Below are 16,191 nucleotides of genomic sequence, written 5' to 3'. Positions count from 1 at the left end.
TATTTCTTTGCTGGTCCTTATCAGTGATGTTGGAAGTCACAGTATTCTTGAATATGTATTGTCTCCAAGAAGTCAGAAATAACTTAGCACTCATTTCTGAAAGTGTGCAGCAAGATTATGATGCTGAAGAATGAATGAATCATGATGGTAAAAGAAATTGGTGTCAGGCACTTTGAATATCCAAATATGCAAATTGAGGTCTGAATGTATATTTTGCATCCAACACAAATGTTTTGGGCCTTCAGTGGACAAACAAGTCATCCTTAAAGGTACTGCTGGCATGACCCACAAAAAGATTAGCTAACTTATAAATTTCTTTGGAATTAGCTGTAGAAAAATACTCCTCCTGATGCCATCAAAACATCATAGGCTCCTGTCAGCCCAAGTTCAGCCCATGCCACATCATTTACCCCTCCACCATCATTGTTAACACCTTGACCATTCCTTGTCCCTGCACCCCCATCCCAACCATCATTGTTAACACCTTGACCATTCCTTGTCCCTGCACCCCCATCCCAACCCCGGAACCACTTATGAGCTGGTTCAGTCGAAGTGGACAAAATTCCGAAGACCTTTACTGATACGCTGAATTAGGGAGCCCAATTCTTGTTGATTTTGTATAAATGAGGCCCACAGCTCCCATTTGGAATGACCCTGGGGGTAATTTCTTCCAGACTCACATTTTCATTGCACCATTAATTTCTTACCAGGAGCTGGTGCAAGTTTAGTTTCTGCCCTGTGTCTATAACTGTATGTAAATTGGATATTAAAGGGAGTTAAATTATTTTCATGATTTGACTCTGTGGCCACAAATGCAATCCACAGTTCCAAAAAACGCGTGGAAACCTAATGATCTGACAAAGTTAACAGTGCATTACCCTTCATCCAAATCCTGCATCTAGTCTATGTAACTGGGCATTCCTGCGTATAGTGCATCAATTAAAGTTTATTTATTAGCCACAAGTAGGCTTAAATTAACATTGCAATGAAGTTACTGGGAAAATTCCCTTGTCGCCACACTTCGGTGCCTGTTCAGGTACACGGAGAAAGAATTTAGCGTGGCCAATGCACCTAACCAGCACGTCTTTGGACTGTGGAAAGAAACTGGAGCCCGTGGAGGAAACCCATGCAGACATGGGGAAAAAGTGCAGGCTCCATACAGACGATCACCCAAGCTGGGAATCAAACCCGCATCCGTGGTGTTGTGAGGCAGCAGTGCTAATCATTGTGCCAGCTTATTTGTCATCCGTAAGAACAGACAGCAAATTAATTCGCCTGGCAGAAGTCACCAGTTGCCCAGAAATATATTGCAGTAGGCCTCATCAGCTTGCTTACTGTCAAAATTCAAATAAGAAGGGTGACTACAGGAATAGGGTATTGGAGGTCTAATATCCTCAGATCTTTACTCATTGGGTCAGCACCTCCAGTAGAAAAAGAGGTTGGGGGATGCTGGGGGAACTGAGAAATTTTGACTTTAACCATAAAATTTGTTGGTTAGCAGGCCTTGGTTTTGACTATCAGACTTGTTTAAGTTGATGGGCTTTCTTCTTCATTTTAAATTGTACACTTATATCTTCATTTTGTGTTTTACTTCACCACAGATCCTCTTGTATGGTGACCTCCATGGCCACAGTCGAAAACCTAATGCTTTCATGTATGGCTGCAGCCAGACAGGATCCATGCGTCCATTTGAAATTCTTGACTACCTCAGAGAGAGAATATTTCCATGGCTGATCTCCCAGAGAGTAACTCAGAATGGATTCTTGCTGTTGTATTTTAACCTAATTGCAGGCGCTTTTATATTGGCCTCCTTTCATGTTTATTGGCAGGAGCCTGGTGTGTGTGAACAATGGCTCCCAGTATATGTACTGTTAAACCTGTTTCGTAGATCAACAGCAGGCTTTGTAAATTGAGTTATAAAATGGCCAGATGCTCTTGAGATTGTGTGTTCTGAAGCACAGGACTGTGGTGGTCGGCTGAAACTCCCTGATAAACTCTTAAGGTTCATGAAAACTGGGAAAATCCTGCTTTAACAGGTCTTTCATGACATCATTCCCAGCAGCCTTCCACTGAGTTGCAGCTAGTCACAAGAGACCATTGTTTCAGAATCTAGCTTTGGGATCTGGAGTGTAAGCACTAGCTTTGGAAACTGGAGTGTAAGAAGACCAAACTAAATGACCCCTTTCTCTCATTTAGAGGTCTGCAAAATTATGAGAAGCATATATAGGGTGTATGGTCAGAGGCTTTTTCTCAGGATGGAAAGGTCAATTACAAGGGGGCACAGGTTCAAGGTGAGAGATAGTAAGTTTAGGGGAAATGTGTGGGGAAAAATTTTTCACACAGAGGATGATGGGTGCTTGGAACGCACTACCAGTGGAGGTGGTGGAAGCAGGCATGTTAACAATGTTCAAGGCATATCTTCCTAGACACATGGGCGGGAGAGAAACAAAGGGAAAAAACCGTGTTTAGGCAATAAGTAATGGGTCTAAATATGGATTCGGAATTGGCACAGCCTTGGTGGGCTGTGGGGTCTGTTCCTGTGCTGTATTGTTCTTTATTCTTTCACCTCTAGAAATTACACTAGCTATTTATTCATTTGGTTAGGTAGATCATGGATCCCACATCCTTTTTTGCATCAATCTGTTCTAACATTAGTCAACAACTGGGTCAACAGATGCTGCCTGACAGCTGCAAACTTCCAACATTTTCTTTTTGCTTGAGACCATCACCTGGCAAAAGATGGCCAAAAGAAATCACTTCAGATTTGTATTGATCTCTACAAGAAGGGTGTTGGAATTCAGGTTATCAATGTCAATTAGCCCTTTAACTGCTTAATCCAAAATGATTTGAAATAATACACCTTATTGGTGATGGTGGTTCTATTTAATCCGTATAAGTAAGACTTGGCACATCTTGAGCAGTAACATCAAAGCTCAACTGTGTTGCCAATAAGGTCTAGATAGAGGTGTCATTTCTATGTCCCCAGTCAACAGTTTTTACTGTTTGGTCAACGAAGGCCCAAACCACAATTCCCGTATACTATTGCATCAGTCAATGTTGCACATCTCTACAATTTCTGTGCTCAGGGAACGTCATGTTATACTTCCGTTACACAGCAAAGCCTATGGAGACTGATTAAACCCAATATTACTTGAACGACCAATTACAAAAGATGTCATTTTTCCATCTACCCACTCAGGGCAGGTCAATGTCTCATGATTCCCAACCTCATTTGTTTTTTCCTATTCTCAGAGCCTTATCAGCACCTTTACACTCCAATGCCAAATTTGGCTAAAGCAAAAAAAGAAAACAGCCTTGGCTACTTGGTTATTTTGTCTCCAATTTATCCATATCTGAGCCTCTGAGACTCTGTTAAGGCGTTTATCTTTTCATACTCACACAGCGTTCTGTCTGTTTCCATGTTCTGTTAGATTTCACTTGAAGCCTACATTTTTACTGTTTGGTCAATGAAGATCCAAACACATAATTCCCATCTCATCTCTCATCTGCCCTAACCCAGGGAGTATCATGAGCAATAATTAAAAAACAAGAGTTCAATAGAAAAGGATGAGAAAAGGAGCATGGATAGAGAGATGATGGAAGAGGAGGAAAAAGGTGAAAGGAGGAGGGAATGGCAAAGGGGAAATTGGATAGGAAAGGAAGGATCAAAGATAGGGAAACTATTGCAGTGAGAGAAGGACAAGGCAACAAATTCTCAGCAGGAGGGAAGTCTAAGTGAACAATCCTTCTCTTTGACAAACAATGAGTGATCTCCCTTGCATCCTGTAGGTCACGATTTATCTTATGATTCATCCAAGCTTATAATGGGGAATAACTAGGTAACTCGGGCAGATCTCCACCAATTATTCCAGGTATTTCTCTCTCAGTATCCATTATCTGCCCATTTACACTCAGAGACCAAATTTGGCCCTACAAATCAAAATAGAGATTGGATAGCCAGAGATAATGGAAGGAGTCTGCTCATGAGAAGATGTGGAGAGGAGGAAGTGTCTGTGTAGTTCTGGGACCGACAGGGTCACCTTGGGAAAGAGAATTAGGACCAGAAGAAGTCCATACATGCTTGGGTAAATAAAGGGTACATGAGGACAGGATTAGCTGCCTCACTCTGCTTAGAAAAATTGTTTTAAACATGGGGAAGTGGTACAAATTGCTCAATTGGAAAGTATTTTGGCAGCCTTCGATATTGAACAAAGGCTGACCTTGAGGTACTGTGAGGTTAATTAAATTTCCTACAGTGCTCTTGAAGCATGTTTTGTATAATTAAGAGCAGTTGCAGATCTGTCATCTTTGGCCAGAGTTAATCAATATTTTGCAAGATCACATCCATGATGTAAAATAAGTTTGCAGCAGATTTGAAGAGCATTTTTGGAACATTTAATAGTGGCCTTTATTGAAAAAATGTCTTACAGGGAGCATCAAGCTTTTAAAACTGATCAAACAATTGCATTAATCTTGAATAGCCCAGAGCTTTCTATATAATGTTTAATTAACACTTATGAGTTTCCAGAACCTAAGGCCAAATTAAGCTTGCAAATGTTCTTTATAATTTGGTTTAATCCAAATCCCCTCACTAAAGCATGACACATCTTTTAAATTAAATATTATTTAACAATGAAAAGTTGAATTTTTTTTTTCATTTTTGCTTTATATTGGGGACTAAACATTTTTTGTTGCATTTGGCGTTTTGAGGATCCAGAGAGATATGATTGGAACAGCTGCAAGTTTCATATCCATAAATGCAAAGAATCAACAGGACGTGTGGTGATGTATAGGCAACTAGGCCTCAATGACTCCTTCACCTTAGAAGCCTCATTCTCCGGAGCAGTGAAAGGACGGTAAGATAGTCACAGTGCCATGCATGGATCGCACATTTCTAAATATAACAGTACATATAATTATTATATATATATATATAAATTTTAAAAACACAGGAGGGTAAATTCAGTGATCACAGGAAGTTCAGGACAGAAAGCTAGATAACAACTTTGCAAACATGAGCTTCTGCTAAGAGCACAGGGGGATGGATGACTTCACCCTTGAGTAACAAAGTGAAGTATCGCACCAGAGCACATTGGTAGGCCAGTGTAATAGTCTGCTGAAGAAGGATGTTTATACAGCCCCTGGAGGCTAAGATCTGTCCTCCAGGGCAGGAAGAAGAATTGGAGGACTTAACACAGTAAGTTAATCAACAGATAGTTGGCAAAGGAGTGGGGCCAGGGCTTCTTGCCTGAGCTCTTTGCAAGTCATGATGTGGGTATGCCGGCGTTGGACTGGTGTAAACACAGTAAAAAGTAAAAAAAACACAGTAAAACCTGGTGTTGTCAGACTTTTTACTCTCTTTGCAAGTGCCATAGAGGTTCAAATTAAGTGAGGTTTATTTCAGCTACTTTTCAATACATTTTTTCAATACCCAGCTACTTTTAGTCTCGCAGGGCTAATACATTCTTCCATCAATCCTTTCTGGAGAAGGATTCCTTTTGTGCTTAAGTATTGCATTCTTGGGCTGCTAATTTGGAACCTGTCCAATGAAAAACCAGTTAGACTTTTAAAGTTTCCAATCTCAAAATGGCAGACAAAGAGGTGATGTTCCAGGCTGCAAGATGAAACTTAACTCCAGTCCTTTGCCCCTCCACGACCCACAGGACTGACATTTGTTTGTATAGATTTTGAATGGTTAGAAAGTGGTAGTAATCAATTTTGATTAATTCTCCAGAAAATCTTGACGCTTTCATTATTTTACAGGAGGAAAGGAGAGGTAAAGAGGCCAGAGTAGATGGACTGAAAAAGTGATGGAGAGTAAGGAAGAAACTGGAATACAGGGCCTCTTGATTTTTTTTTGTTTATACGGACAGGATCTAATTTCTTGTGCTGTTTTGTGTAAATATAGGATCTCCATGGCAGGAGTCTTATTGTTATGTGTCAGAGTACCTCATTTTCTTGTGTAAGGCAGTGGGTGGACACTTTTTTTGTCTGTGTGGAGCTACCCACACTTTTTGCATATGGGATGGGGGTTTATTTATGTGGGCTAGATCTATGTGTCATTATATGATTTGGGGAAGGATATCCTGGCCCATAATTTCAAATGGTTAGACATCTCTCACCCAGAGGAGAAGGAAGAGGATCATGGAGACATCGTGGCTCTGCGAAGGGGGGCGGTTGAAAATCTCGACGCAATCTGCCACCATGCTCATATGACTTATAGGAAAACTCTCACATTGCAATTTCCATTTCTGACATGTGTTTCTTGTTTCTTCAGACTTGCTGTGCGCCATTTCAATATAAACGATTATATGTCAATTGGAAAAACATTCTGTGAGGGCATTATGGACTATATCAATCTGGAAGAAAATCCCTTGTAAGTTCTAGAATTTATAACTGGTTTTAACTCACTACAAAAATGTAGAGGTCAAAGGGCAGATTTTCTTACCCCAGCCCTTGCCATAATGCTGGATATCCATGAATGCAAAGAATCAACATGGCATGTGGCATGAGACAGCTAGGCCCCAATGATTCCTTCACCTAAGAAGCTTCATTCTCAGGAGTAGGAAAAGCGTAAGATCATCACTGTGCCTTTAATGGACCTCACTGTTTTTCCCCAAACTCAAGTGCACCAAACTCAACACTCCCCTGGACCATGTACATAGCTTCCTCAGCTAAAGAAGGCCCTAGCAGCTGAGGATCAAGAAAAGAAAGAATGGCAGATCTCTTGAACCAGCAATTGCACATTGGGCTTCAACAGTGAAAAGTTCTTAAATAAATTTTAACGCCTTGAAGCTTGGTGGCATTGCAGGAGGTGAGGATATAGGGATTGCAAAGAGGTGTAGGAATTTACAGAAGTTCACTGATCTGGAAATCTTCAGTCTACCCCTGAGGAAAAGCTGGTTAGTTAAATTCTGGCGGTAGACTATGACATCATGCTGTTTGGGTGCATTAATGTAGGGAACTGAGAAATGAGGGCTCGAACACCAGCTTCCATCTCATTAACATACATCCATCAATGAACCTACACTCACTATTGGTGCAAGTCAAAATCAGACTGTCTCCAGCCAAGAAAGCCCAACTAATCACTGTGCTAATGTAAAACAGTTCAGGCATCGATGGGGGGAGCGCTGCTGGAAAGCTGAATTCTAATATCGACACATATACACACACACACACACACACACACACACACACACACACACACACACACACACACACACACACACACACACACACACACCTCTCTCTCTCTCTCTTACACACACGTTTCCCTCTCTCACACACAGGCCACACTCTCTCCTACACCCACTCACCTCTCTCTTATGCACACACCAATCCTGCTTGCATGAATGGGGGGCAAGTTAATTTGGGGTAATCCAATCACCTTTCTCTCTCTTACACGCACACACATCCCTCTCTTAAACACACAAACCCTTATCCCTCTCTTCCAAATGCCAGTGATTCCTGTTCACTCTGCACACCAACACTTGCTTTCCTCCTTTCCATCTTCTCACTCCTACCCTCTGATGGCTGTTTTCCCTGTCACTTCTGTGCGTGCTTCTCATCATTCTGTTCTCCAATCTCGCTGTTGTTGGCACCCCCGATCACTCCACTAGCCCAACCACTCCACACTCCGCTGTCCCCATCACTCCACTCTCCACTCTTCCTGTCACTCTGCTGTCCATTCTCCCCATCACTCTATTCTCCCTGTCATTCCATTCTCCCCATCTCTGCACTCTCCCCGTTCATTGTATTGTCAGCTTTCATTTTATTTTTTTTGAGCTGCATTCTTCCTTGTTATAGAGATGAGTAATGTCTTTTAATTCCAGTATTAAATAAATATTATATTATTGCTAATTAACATATTTTCCAATTATGCATAAATATTTCCTGGCAGACTTGCAACTTTGAGACAAGGCCATAATTCTCTGTCATGATGAACTGCTAATATGTTAATAGTCAAGATTTAATCCTCTGCTAATTTGTTTTTGTAGGAAACTTAACGAAGTAATTCTGAATTTGACGAATTCGATAACAAGAAATCAAAGAAGGGACAGCACTCCTACAGTCAATTCAGACTTCAGTTTGTTTGCAGAAGAAGATAAAGGACAGAAATATGGATCAACTAGTTCAGATTCTGGTAAATTATAGAACAATAGTGTATTAAATACACTCCAGTTGCAGTCATACTTAAGCAATTTCTTTACTTTTGGATTTAATAGAACTACAGGTGTTAGACATGGTTGAGAACTAGGAATACTTGTACAGAAATAATAGAAGTGGCTGTAAAATACTTCTATATCTCATCACAATTTCTATGTACAAAGGTGAAATATTACAAACGTTGAAAATCTGAAATCAAAACACAAAAATCTGGAAATACTCAGCTGGTCTGGCAACATCAATGGAGAGAGGAACAGGTTTAGCTTTTCAGATTGATGATCTTTTTATTGAGTACTACCAGCAGAAACCTTAGGGATGATTCTCTGAGCCCATACTGCTCTGCTAGATCGACGCTGGCAGATCGGCACATGTGCAGTGGGAAAAGGCCTTGCTCACTGATTTTCAGTGTGAATCTTGCTAGGGCACTCTGCAGTGCTCAGAGTGTGGGAGATTCATTTTGAAAATAATTTTGAGATTCATTTTGAAAATATTGCTGGGATTTAATCCAGTTTTCACGCAAATTCAGCACTTACAATTTTTTTGGGAAAGTTGTCCCCCCCCTTTTCTATTTATTTCAATTTGTTCTCGCTTGCCTTATTTTTGGTCTATTAAACTTCAGTTGTATTTAAATAGCTCCTTTTTATATACAAACTGTTAACATATAGCAATAGCCTTTTTATGCAGGCTGGACTTTGTACATTTTAAAGAGATTCTTCCATGTCTTGAGTACCTGATCTCAAAAATGACTTCTTCTGCACTCTTCCCTATGGCAATGAGAAACACATTAGCTTGCGTTGAGGTAGAAATGCTCATTTTATTACAATTATTAAGTTTTTTAAGTTTGTTAGATTATAGAACTGTGCCTTTAAATTTAAGGTTAAAAATGAAGGGGGGTCATGTGATCAGTTCTGAAGTTTGCTTCACATGGGCCTGGGACAGTTCAGGATCAAAGAGAGAAGATGATGCAAAGTATTCAGGATTGGAGACAATACATTCGTCTCTGAATTCATAAAAGGTAGACTCTGAGGGCTAATTCTCCCATCTGGGTTCAGGCCCGGGGGCATGGTCGAGTACAGGGAATGTTTCTCACTACGGAGGGCCACGGGAAACCATTCCATATATTCCGTCCCTGACATAATTCATTTTGCATCCTCTTCTGTGGTAGGGCAGGGAGGTTGGGACAAATCCTGCCTTTAGACCTAGGTTCCATATTGATCCATATCACTGACCACCATTGAAGAAAGAAGATGGACTTCCAGGAACATTCTGAAGCTGGAAGATGGATCTCCTCAAAGACACTGAAGCTGGAAGATCCAACTGAAAGATGCTTCCCCCAACTATTGATGTGATGCTCCAGGGTTCAGGCTTATTGGTGGCCTTGGTCTTAAACTCCAAAGGCAGCTGTTGGCCTTCTTCAGATGATTTCTAACTTTACCACACCATGTTGGTTCAGACATCGGAAGATCGCACTGTAAATTCATGCAGATGTGAAACCAATCCTTGGACCTCCTGCTAAGTTCTCCTCCCCTGCACCCCCTCCTCCTCCAGAATGCACCCACTTGCAGAGGCATGGGAGAATTCTGACCTGAATCTCCCAAAGTTTCAGGAAGGTGTTGAAAGTATCATGCATTAAATGACTATCTATTTACTTCCAAGATGGAAAAGGGTTGGGGCTAAGAATAGATAATGAGCATTTCTACCTCAATGCAAGCTAATATGTTTCTCATTGCCATAGGGAAGAGTGCAGGAGAAGTCATTTTTGAGATCAGTTAACAGGCTTCCCTATTAATCAAAGAATACCACAGCCAGATAGCAGTTATGTGTGGTCAGCAGAGAGAAGAGGCTGCATGGCTTTGCAAACTACTTTCGCCAGATATGGGAGGCAAATGAACTCTAGTTGAAGAGATGCATCCCATAACAGTCTAAATATTCAAAGAGATGTGCTCTGTTCAGGACAGATTAGAGAAGCAAGGTAGCACAGTGGTTAGCACTGCTGCTTCACAACACCAGGGACTCAGATTCAATTCCCCTCTTGGGTCACTGTCAGTGTAGAGTTTGCATGTTCTCCCTGTGTCTATGTGGATTTCCTCTGGGTGCTCCAGTTTTCTCCTACATTCTGAAAGATGTACTGGTTAGATGCATTGGCCTGAACAGGCGCCAGAATGTGGCAACTATGGGGATTTCACGGTAACTCCATTGCAGTGTTAATGTAAGCATTACTTGTGACTAATAAAAAAAATGTAATGATCGTGATGAGCTTTACTTTTAGTCAGTTTAGGAAATCAAGAAACTAAGGAAAGTCCCTGAAAGTGGTCACTGGGAGTTATTGCCTAGCAAAATGGGGAAATACAACCTCATTGGAAGCTGGTAGAAACTGTGGACTGGTTGTAATAAGAACTCTAATTGCATGGAGAGTGGGTGATAAGTATAAAAGAGGACATTCCTTTTCATAGTTTAAAATATAAGTGGCCCACAAAGGAAAAGTAGTGTTTGGTCAATAATGTTTTTAGTCATTTATTACAGTAAAATTCTGAAAGCATGATATCAAGTGTCATCCTTTTCAAATATGTACTGGAAGTTCAAATGCCTTTTCAAATGTCATCAGTCTCTATGGGATCATAACAGCTTTAAAAGATTCAACATTATGATTCTTTCCACTTTATTCTTAGATCATGTTCTTCAAGAATCTTTTCTATACTTTGTAAGAAATAAAGAGCTGGCAACTAATGATCAGTCCATAATGATTCAGCTTAAGAGACTGCTACTATCAAGCTGGATTCAAGAAATATAACTGATGGTAGTTGAAAGATTGGGGAATTGAGAACAATCAGTAGCAGCACAAGCTTTGAAATGTTGGTCAAGAATGTTCTAACCGCCAAAAATGACATTTTCATCAATGGTTACATCAAGAAGTGACAGGGAAAACCATTTGTTGTTGATCAGAGAAATGATCAGCAGAAGCAAGTTCCATTTTTATCAGAATGATATTGCCCTCTAGAGGACATTGGTAGACTTTGATGCAGTTTTCATCGTTAGAATCTGGGCTAACAAAAACAAAAGTTTGTCAAAATGTTTTTTTTCCATACTGACAGTGTCAGTGTAATTGTTTTTGGCAGTTTCTGCAAGCTCTAGGCTTATTCACTGACCTGTGAATGACAACCTAAATCACTCCATTCCTGCTGTTCATAAAATGAACAGCAAGAACTGAGAGAAAGATGAAAACTATAGGGTGCTTGATGGTAGATTTAGGCTTATTTTGAACTAAATTTAGCTACAGGCATTTCTGTACTGTGAATATTGATGAGCAAAGTGATATCAAACAGCAAGTTCCTTCCCACATAACTATGCGTTTTGTTAGCAATTATTCCATGGGTGGGCCGTCTTTCTTTTCAGCAGGGATCTGGTGTTCATTTGAAAATGCACACAATTCAAAACTGTGAAATTTTTCTACATTTAAACATCTGAAGTATCTGAATTAGAATTCTCTGAGTCTCAGCCATGACTCAGTTGGTTGCATTCTCACATTTTGAGTCACAAGGTTCTGGGTTAAGTCCGACTGCAGGACTTGAGTGTAAACATCAAGGTTAATATCCTTCTGTTGTGCTATGAAAGAGTGCTGCACAGTCGGGGGTGCTGTCTTTTGGAATAGCTGTTAAATCTAGGACCCATCTGCCTGACTGGATGAACGTATGGAACGATATTGAAGATTTGGCTTGTTATCCCCGGTGCCCTGGCCATTATCCTTCAATCAAGAAAAACCAGCTCTGACCAAGGGTCATGCTAACTTGAAACATTAGCTCTGTTCACTCTCCACAGATTCTGTCAAACCTACTGAAATTTTTCAGCATTTTCTGTTTTTGTTTCAGATTCCAGCACCCACAACATTGTGCCTTTATCACAAAAATGGATTATCTGGTCATCACCACATTGTCGTTTGTGGGAGTTTACATTGTGCAAATTAGCTGTCAAGTTTTTTAACATTACAACAAGGCCTGTACTTCACAAATATTTCACTGGCTGTAAAGTGTTTTGAGCAGCCTAATGGTTATATAACGCATGTTTTTTTTCTTTTTCCACATTCGGCCCCAGAATGTGATTTCACTCTGGCTGGCATGTTAACATGCAGCCAACCTGTAACGAGTGCTGGGAAAGGCTCCGCATGGCTGGGGAGGGTAGGAAGAGGGCGGACGCTGAGATAAGGGAGGGTGCAGACTGGCTCTTCAAATGTGCTCCTTCAGGGGAGCAGCCGCCGTGAAATGGTGTCAGGGAGATGCAGACCTGTAAACATTACATTGCCATGGAAAAAAACTACGCAAATGTGTGTAGGCAGCACATCCAAACACAAAACTCAGTCCCCAGACACCTTTAAAAATTTTATTGCAGCCCTGACATTTCATCCAACGCTGGGTGGAGGTTGAATCTAAAATGTAAACACCGCCTGACCCGCCAACTATAAAAGCAGATGGGCCAGATAAGATTGTGTTCGACTGGTACTTTAATGGGCTTAATTGCCCATTTGCTTGTTGACAGGCTCGCTTCTGATATTTGCACGTGCCCCTTGACCAAAATATTGCCCGAATGCATGATGTTGTCGGGAAGTGCACTCAACAACTTCTCACGCACACCTGCCTGAACAATGTAAAATTGTGGCTACTGTGTCTTTCTTCTTCATTGTAAATTGTAGCATAATTAATGGATTATTCATAACCTGTTTTCTCCCTTCCTTTACTTTTATTATCAGCCAGGCCACACAGCATGCCACAGCCAAGTGTAACTGACCTGGTCCTGGGCTTCTGGGAGTCACAACTATAAATCAAGATACATGAGTGAGGATTCTGGAGTCTCCCCACTTGTGTTTCTGTCCTTTGCAAAGCAGATTGTCTGTTTAGTATATCTCACCTGAGATTCGGAGGTAGTGTTTTGGAGATACGCATTATACGGGTGAATCTCTGACCATAGGTGGTGGTCCTCCCAACATGATATTTTTTCTATTAAATGAGGATGAAGCACTGGAGTTTCTGGGGTGACACAAAACTGACGATACTGGGGAAGAAAAGGTAGAAGGGCCAGTCCCAGTGGTTGGTATGTCCTGAGCATCTGTACCTTCTCTGTTTCCTTCATGATGTGGAGTTGCCAGCAATGGACTGGGTGTGCACCTGAAAAAACAGTGCTCTGAAAGCTCATGCTATCAAATAAACCTGTTGGACTTGAACCTGATGTTGTGAGACTACTTACTGTTTCCTTCATTAAGAGCACGGACGCGTGTACAAGCAACCTGTTGTTACCACATCATATGCTACACACCATAGGTCACATTTCGTGCCTCAGTCTAACTAATCCTTATCTTCTCTTCCTCTGGATGAAATACCTCCAGATGTTGCCGAGGAGGAAGTAAATGGACAAGTAACTCAAGCATCTATAAAGCTCACTGCCGTGGCTCCAAAATACATTCATCAATCGATGAGATCCATAGAGAAGACATTAACTACAGATCTCAGACCCCATGGGAACTTATGGGAGGCCTGATTTCAACCACATCCTGTGATCTGTGGTGGGCAGGAGGGTGCAGGTCAATCTTGAATACCCTTTGACATCAAAATGCATTTCTCACTTTGGATGGCAGCAAAGGTGAGCACTGCTTCCGGGATTCTTCTGCTGGGCTAGTGAACACCTAGCCTGGGAGTTAACAACCTGGCCAGCCTCTCTCTGTGTCACTGACTCAAGAATCTACTGAACATTTCTTTATCTGGGTGTAAGGGAGTTGAAATATTTCACAGACCTATTCTTAGAACAAATGTGTTCTTACAGCTTTTAGTTGGCTTGACTTGTTCTTTTCCATTGGTTACACATCCACCTGGATATCTAAGGAATGAAATATTTTGGAACTGCAAAAATTAAAAAAGGGATGAGTACCTGTTTGTTATTGTCATTAGAATCCCCAGCAAAGCAAGCAGCAGCAAAAAATAATACTTTCTGGTTATTGGGAGGACACACAAAAATCGATGAATGGTTGATCAGAAAGTATTTCAGTTATCTAACATCCAGCAATGGAGAGAAAATTGATTAGTGTTGTTAAAATCCTTCGTATATCCAGCACTTTCTGTTTTTATTTCAGATTCCGAATCTAACTTGACTCAACTGGATGAGGTGAAGGGAAAAGTAAAAATAAACAGTGATAATGAAGAAGTGAGGCACCTGAACAAAGCTCTCCTGCTCTGTCAATCTAAACAGGTATATTTCAGTGTTGGTAAGATCACTGCAAATGCAGATCCTGTTTCCTGCTAAATGTATAACAGAATTTAGTGACACAATGTCCTAATAATTAATGCTGCTAAACTTATTGTGTTAAAACATTGTCATCCAGAACTGAATAGAATCATAGAATCTCTACAGAGCAGGAGACCATTCAGCCCATCGATCTGCACCGACTCTCTGAAGAGTCATCTTATCCAAGTCCCCATGCTCACGTTATTCCCATACTCCATGCATTAACACCATTTATCCATCTAACCTATACATTTTTGGACACTGAAAGGGCAATTTAGCATAGCCAATCAACCTAACCTTCATATCTTTGGACTGTGGGGGCAAACTGAAGTTCCCAGAGGAAACCCATACAGGCACAATGTGTGCATACTCAGGGTATTTGTGTGAGAGAGGGCGTGTGTGCAGGAGTGTTTCAGAGACTGTGTGTGTGTGTGTGTGTGTGTGTGTGTGTGTGTGCGCGCGCGCGCAGGGGGATGGTGATTTCCTTAGCCTCAGACGGTGGCCCCAACCCCGACTCCAGGCAATGACCTCATACTTGACCTCAGACGACCTCAAATTTACATTCATTAGTGAGTGGAATTGGACAGGGAAAGTGATTGAGTATCTGATCTGGGGTAGAAACCAGATGCTAAGGAGGAGGGTGACAATGATGTGGGGAGAGAGGAAATGGCTGCTGGTGTGTGCTTGCACAAGAGAGAAGGTGTTTGCATGAGAGAGACAGTAAGTGTGCAAGAGAGAGAATCTGTCTGGAGAGAGAAAGAGAGAGGGTGTGTGAGAGAGAGAGGGAGAGGGTGTGTGAGAAAGAGGGAGAGGGTGTGTGAGAGAGAGGGCGTGTGAAAGAGAGAGGGAAAGTGTATGTGCGAGAGAGAGTGTGTGTGCGAGAGTGTGCATGTGTGCGAGAGTGTGTGTATGTGCGAGAGTGTGTGTGCGAGAGTGTGTGCTTGTGCGAGAGTGTGTGTGTGAGTGCACGTGCGAGAGTGCGTGTGTGCGAGAGTGTGTGCTTGTGCGAGAGTGTGTGTGTGAGTGCACGTGCGAGAGTGCGTGTGTGCGAGAGTGTGTGTGCGAGAGTGTGTGAGAGTGTGTGTGTGAGTGTATGTGTGAGAGAGAGTGTGTGCGAGAGAGAGTGCATGTGCGAGAGGTTGTGCGTGTGAGAGTGTGTGTGAGAGAGAGCATGTTTGTGAGAGAGAGAGAATGTGTGCGAGAGAGACAGTGTGCATGCAAGCGAGGGAATGTGTGTGTGCGAAACAGAGAGTGGACAGAATTCTCTGCACTTTCACACTTTCACGCCAGTGGGATTCTCTGGTCCTATGGTAATGAACAAAGATTTGGCTGAGCACCAAATTCTCCAAGCTTACTGCCAGGAGCAATGGCGTAAACAGCCAGAGAATTCTGCCAGTGTGTGCGCAAGAGAGCAAGAGTACATGTGCGAGAGAGAGCGAGACAACATGCCCACGTGAGGGAGTAGACAGCATACAAAAGAGAAAGACAGTGTGCATGCATAGATGAGAGAATGTGTGGGAGAGTGTGTGAGAGAGACAGTGAGAGAGCCTACTGAGTGCTCAGATTTGGAGCAAGTGCTGTTACCTGCTCACAGCTGGTGGGCTAGGTGGGTGCATGTCAGATGGGAGACGGAAAGTGCTGTTTGGTGCTCAGAACTATGTCCTTCCCAGATTTCTATTGGTGAGAGGCAGTGTGAAATTCTGGATGAGTGTGCAGGGTGAGTATAAAACACTGAGAGTGGGAATTTACAGCCTCACT

General features: G+C 41.8%; 1 protein-coding gene across 1 annotated transcript in view; it reads left to right on the top strand.

Moving 5' to 3' along the window:
* The window catches only part of LOC145345065 (cytosolic carboxypeptidase 2-like), a 68,854-nt gene that overhangs the window by 48,744 nt on the left and 3,919 nt on the right, over positions 1–16,191 (top strand). The window contains exons 12-16 of the mRNA XM_080192620.1: positions 1,602–1,745; positions 4,711–4,856; positions 6,278–6,376; positions 7,998–8,143; positions 14,282–14,397. Of these exons, the coding sequence (XP_080048746.1) occupies positions 1,602–1,745; positions 4,711–4,856; positions 6,278–6,376; positions 7,998–8,143; positions 14,282–14,397 (651 nt within the window). The remainder of the gene's footprint in view (positions 1–1,601; positions 1,746–4,710; positions 4,857–6,277; positions 6,377–7,997; positions 8,144–14,281; positions 14,398–16,191) is intronic.

The sequence above is a fragment of the Carcharhinus amblyrhynchos genome, chromosome 7, assembly GCF_965287045.1.
Source record: "Carcharhinus amblyrhynchos chromosome 7, sCarAmb.v2.hapA, whole genome shotgun sequence".
Lineage (NCBI taxonomy): Eukaryota > Metazoa > Chordata > Chondrichthyes > Carcharhiniformes > Carcharhinidae > Carcharhinus > Carcharhinus amblyrhynchos.
This window is presented reverse-complemented; position numbering and strand designations above follow the sequence as displayed.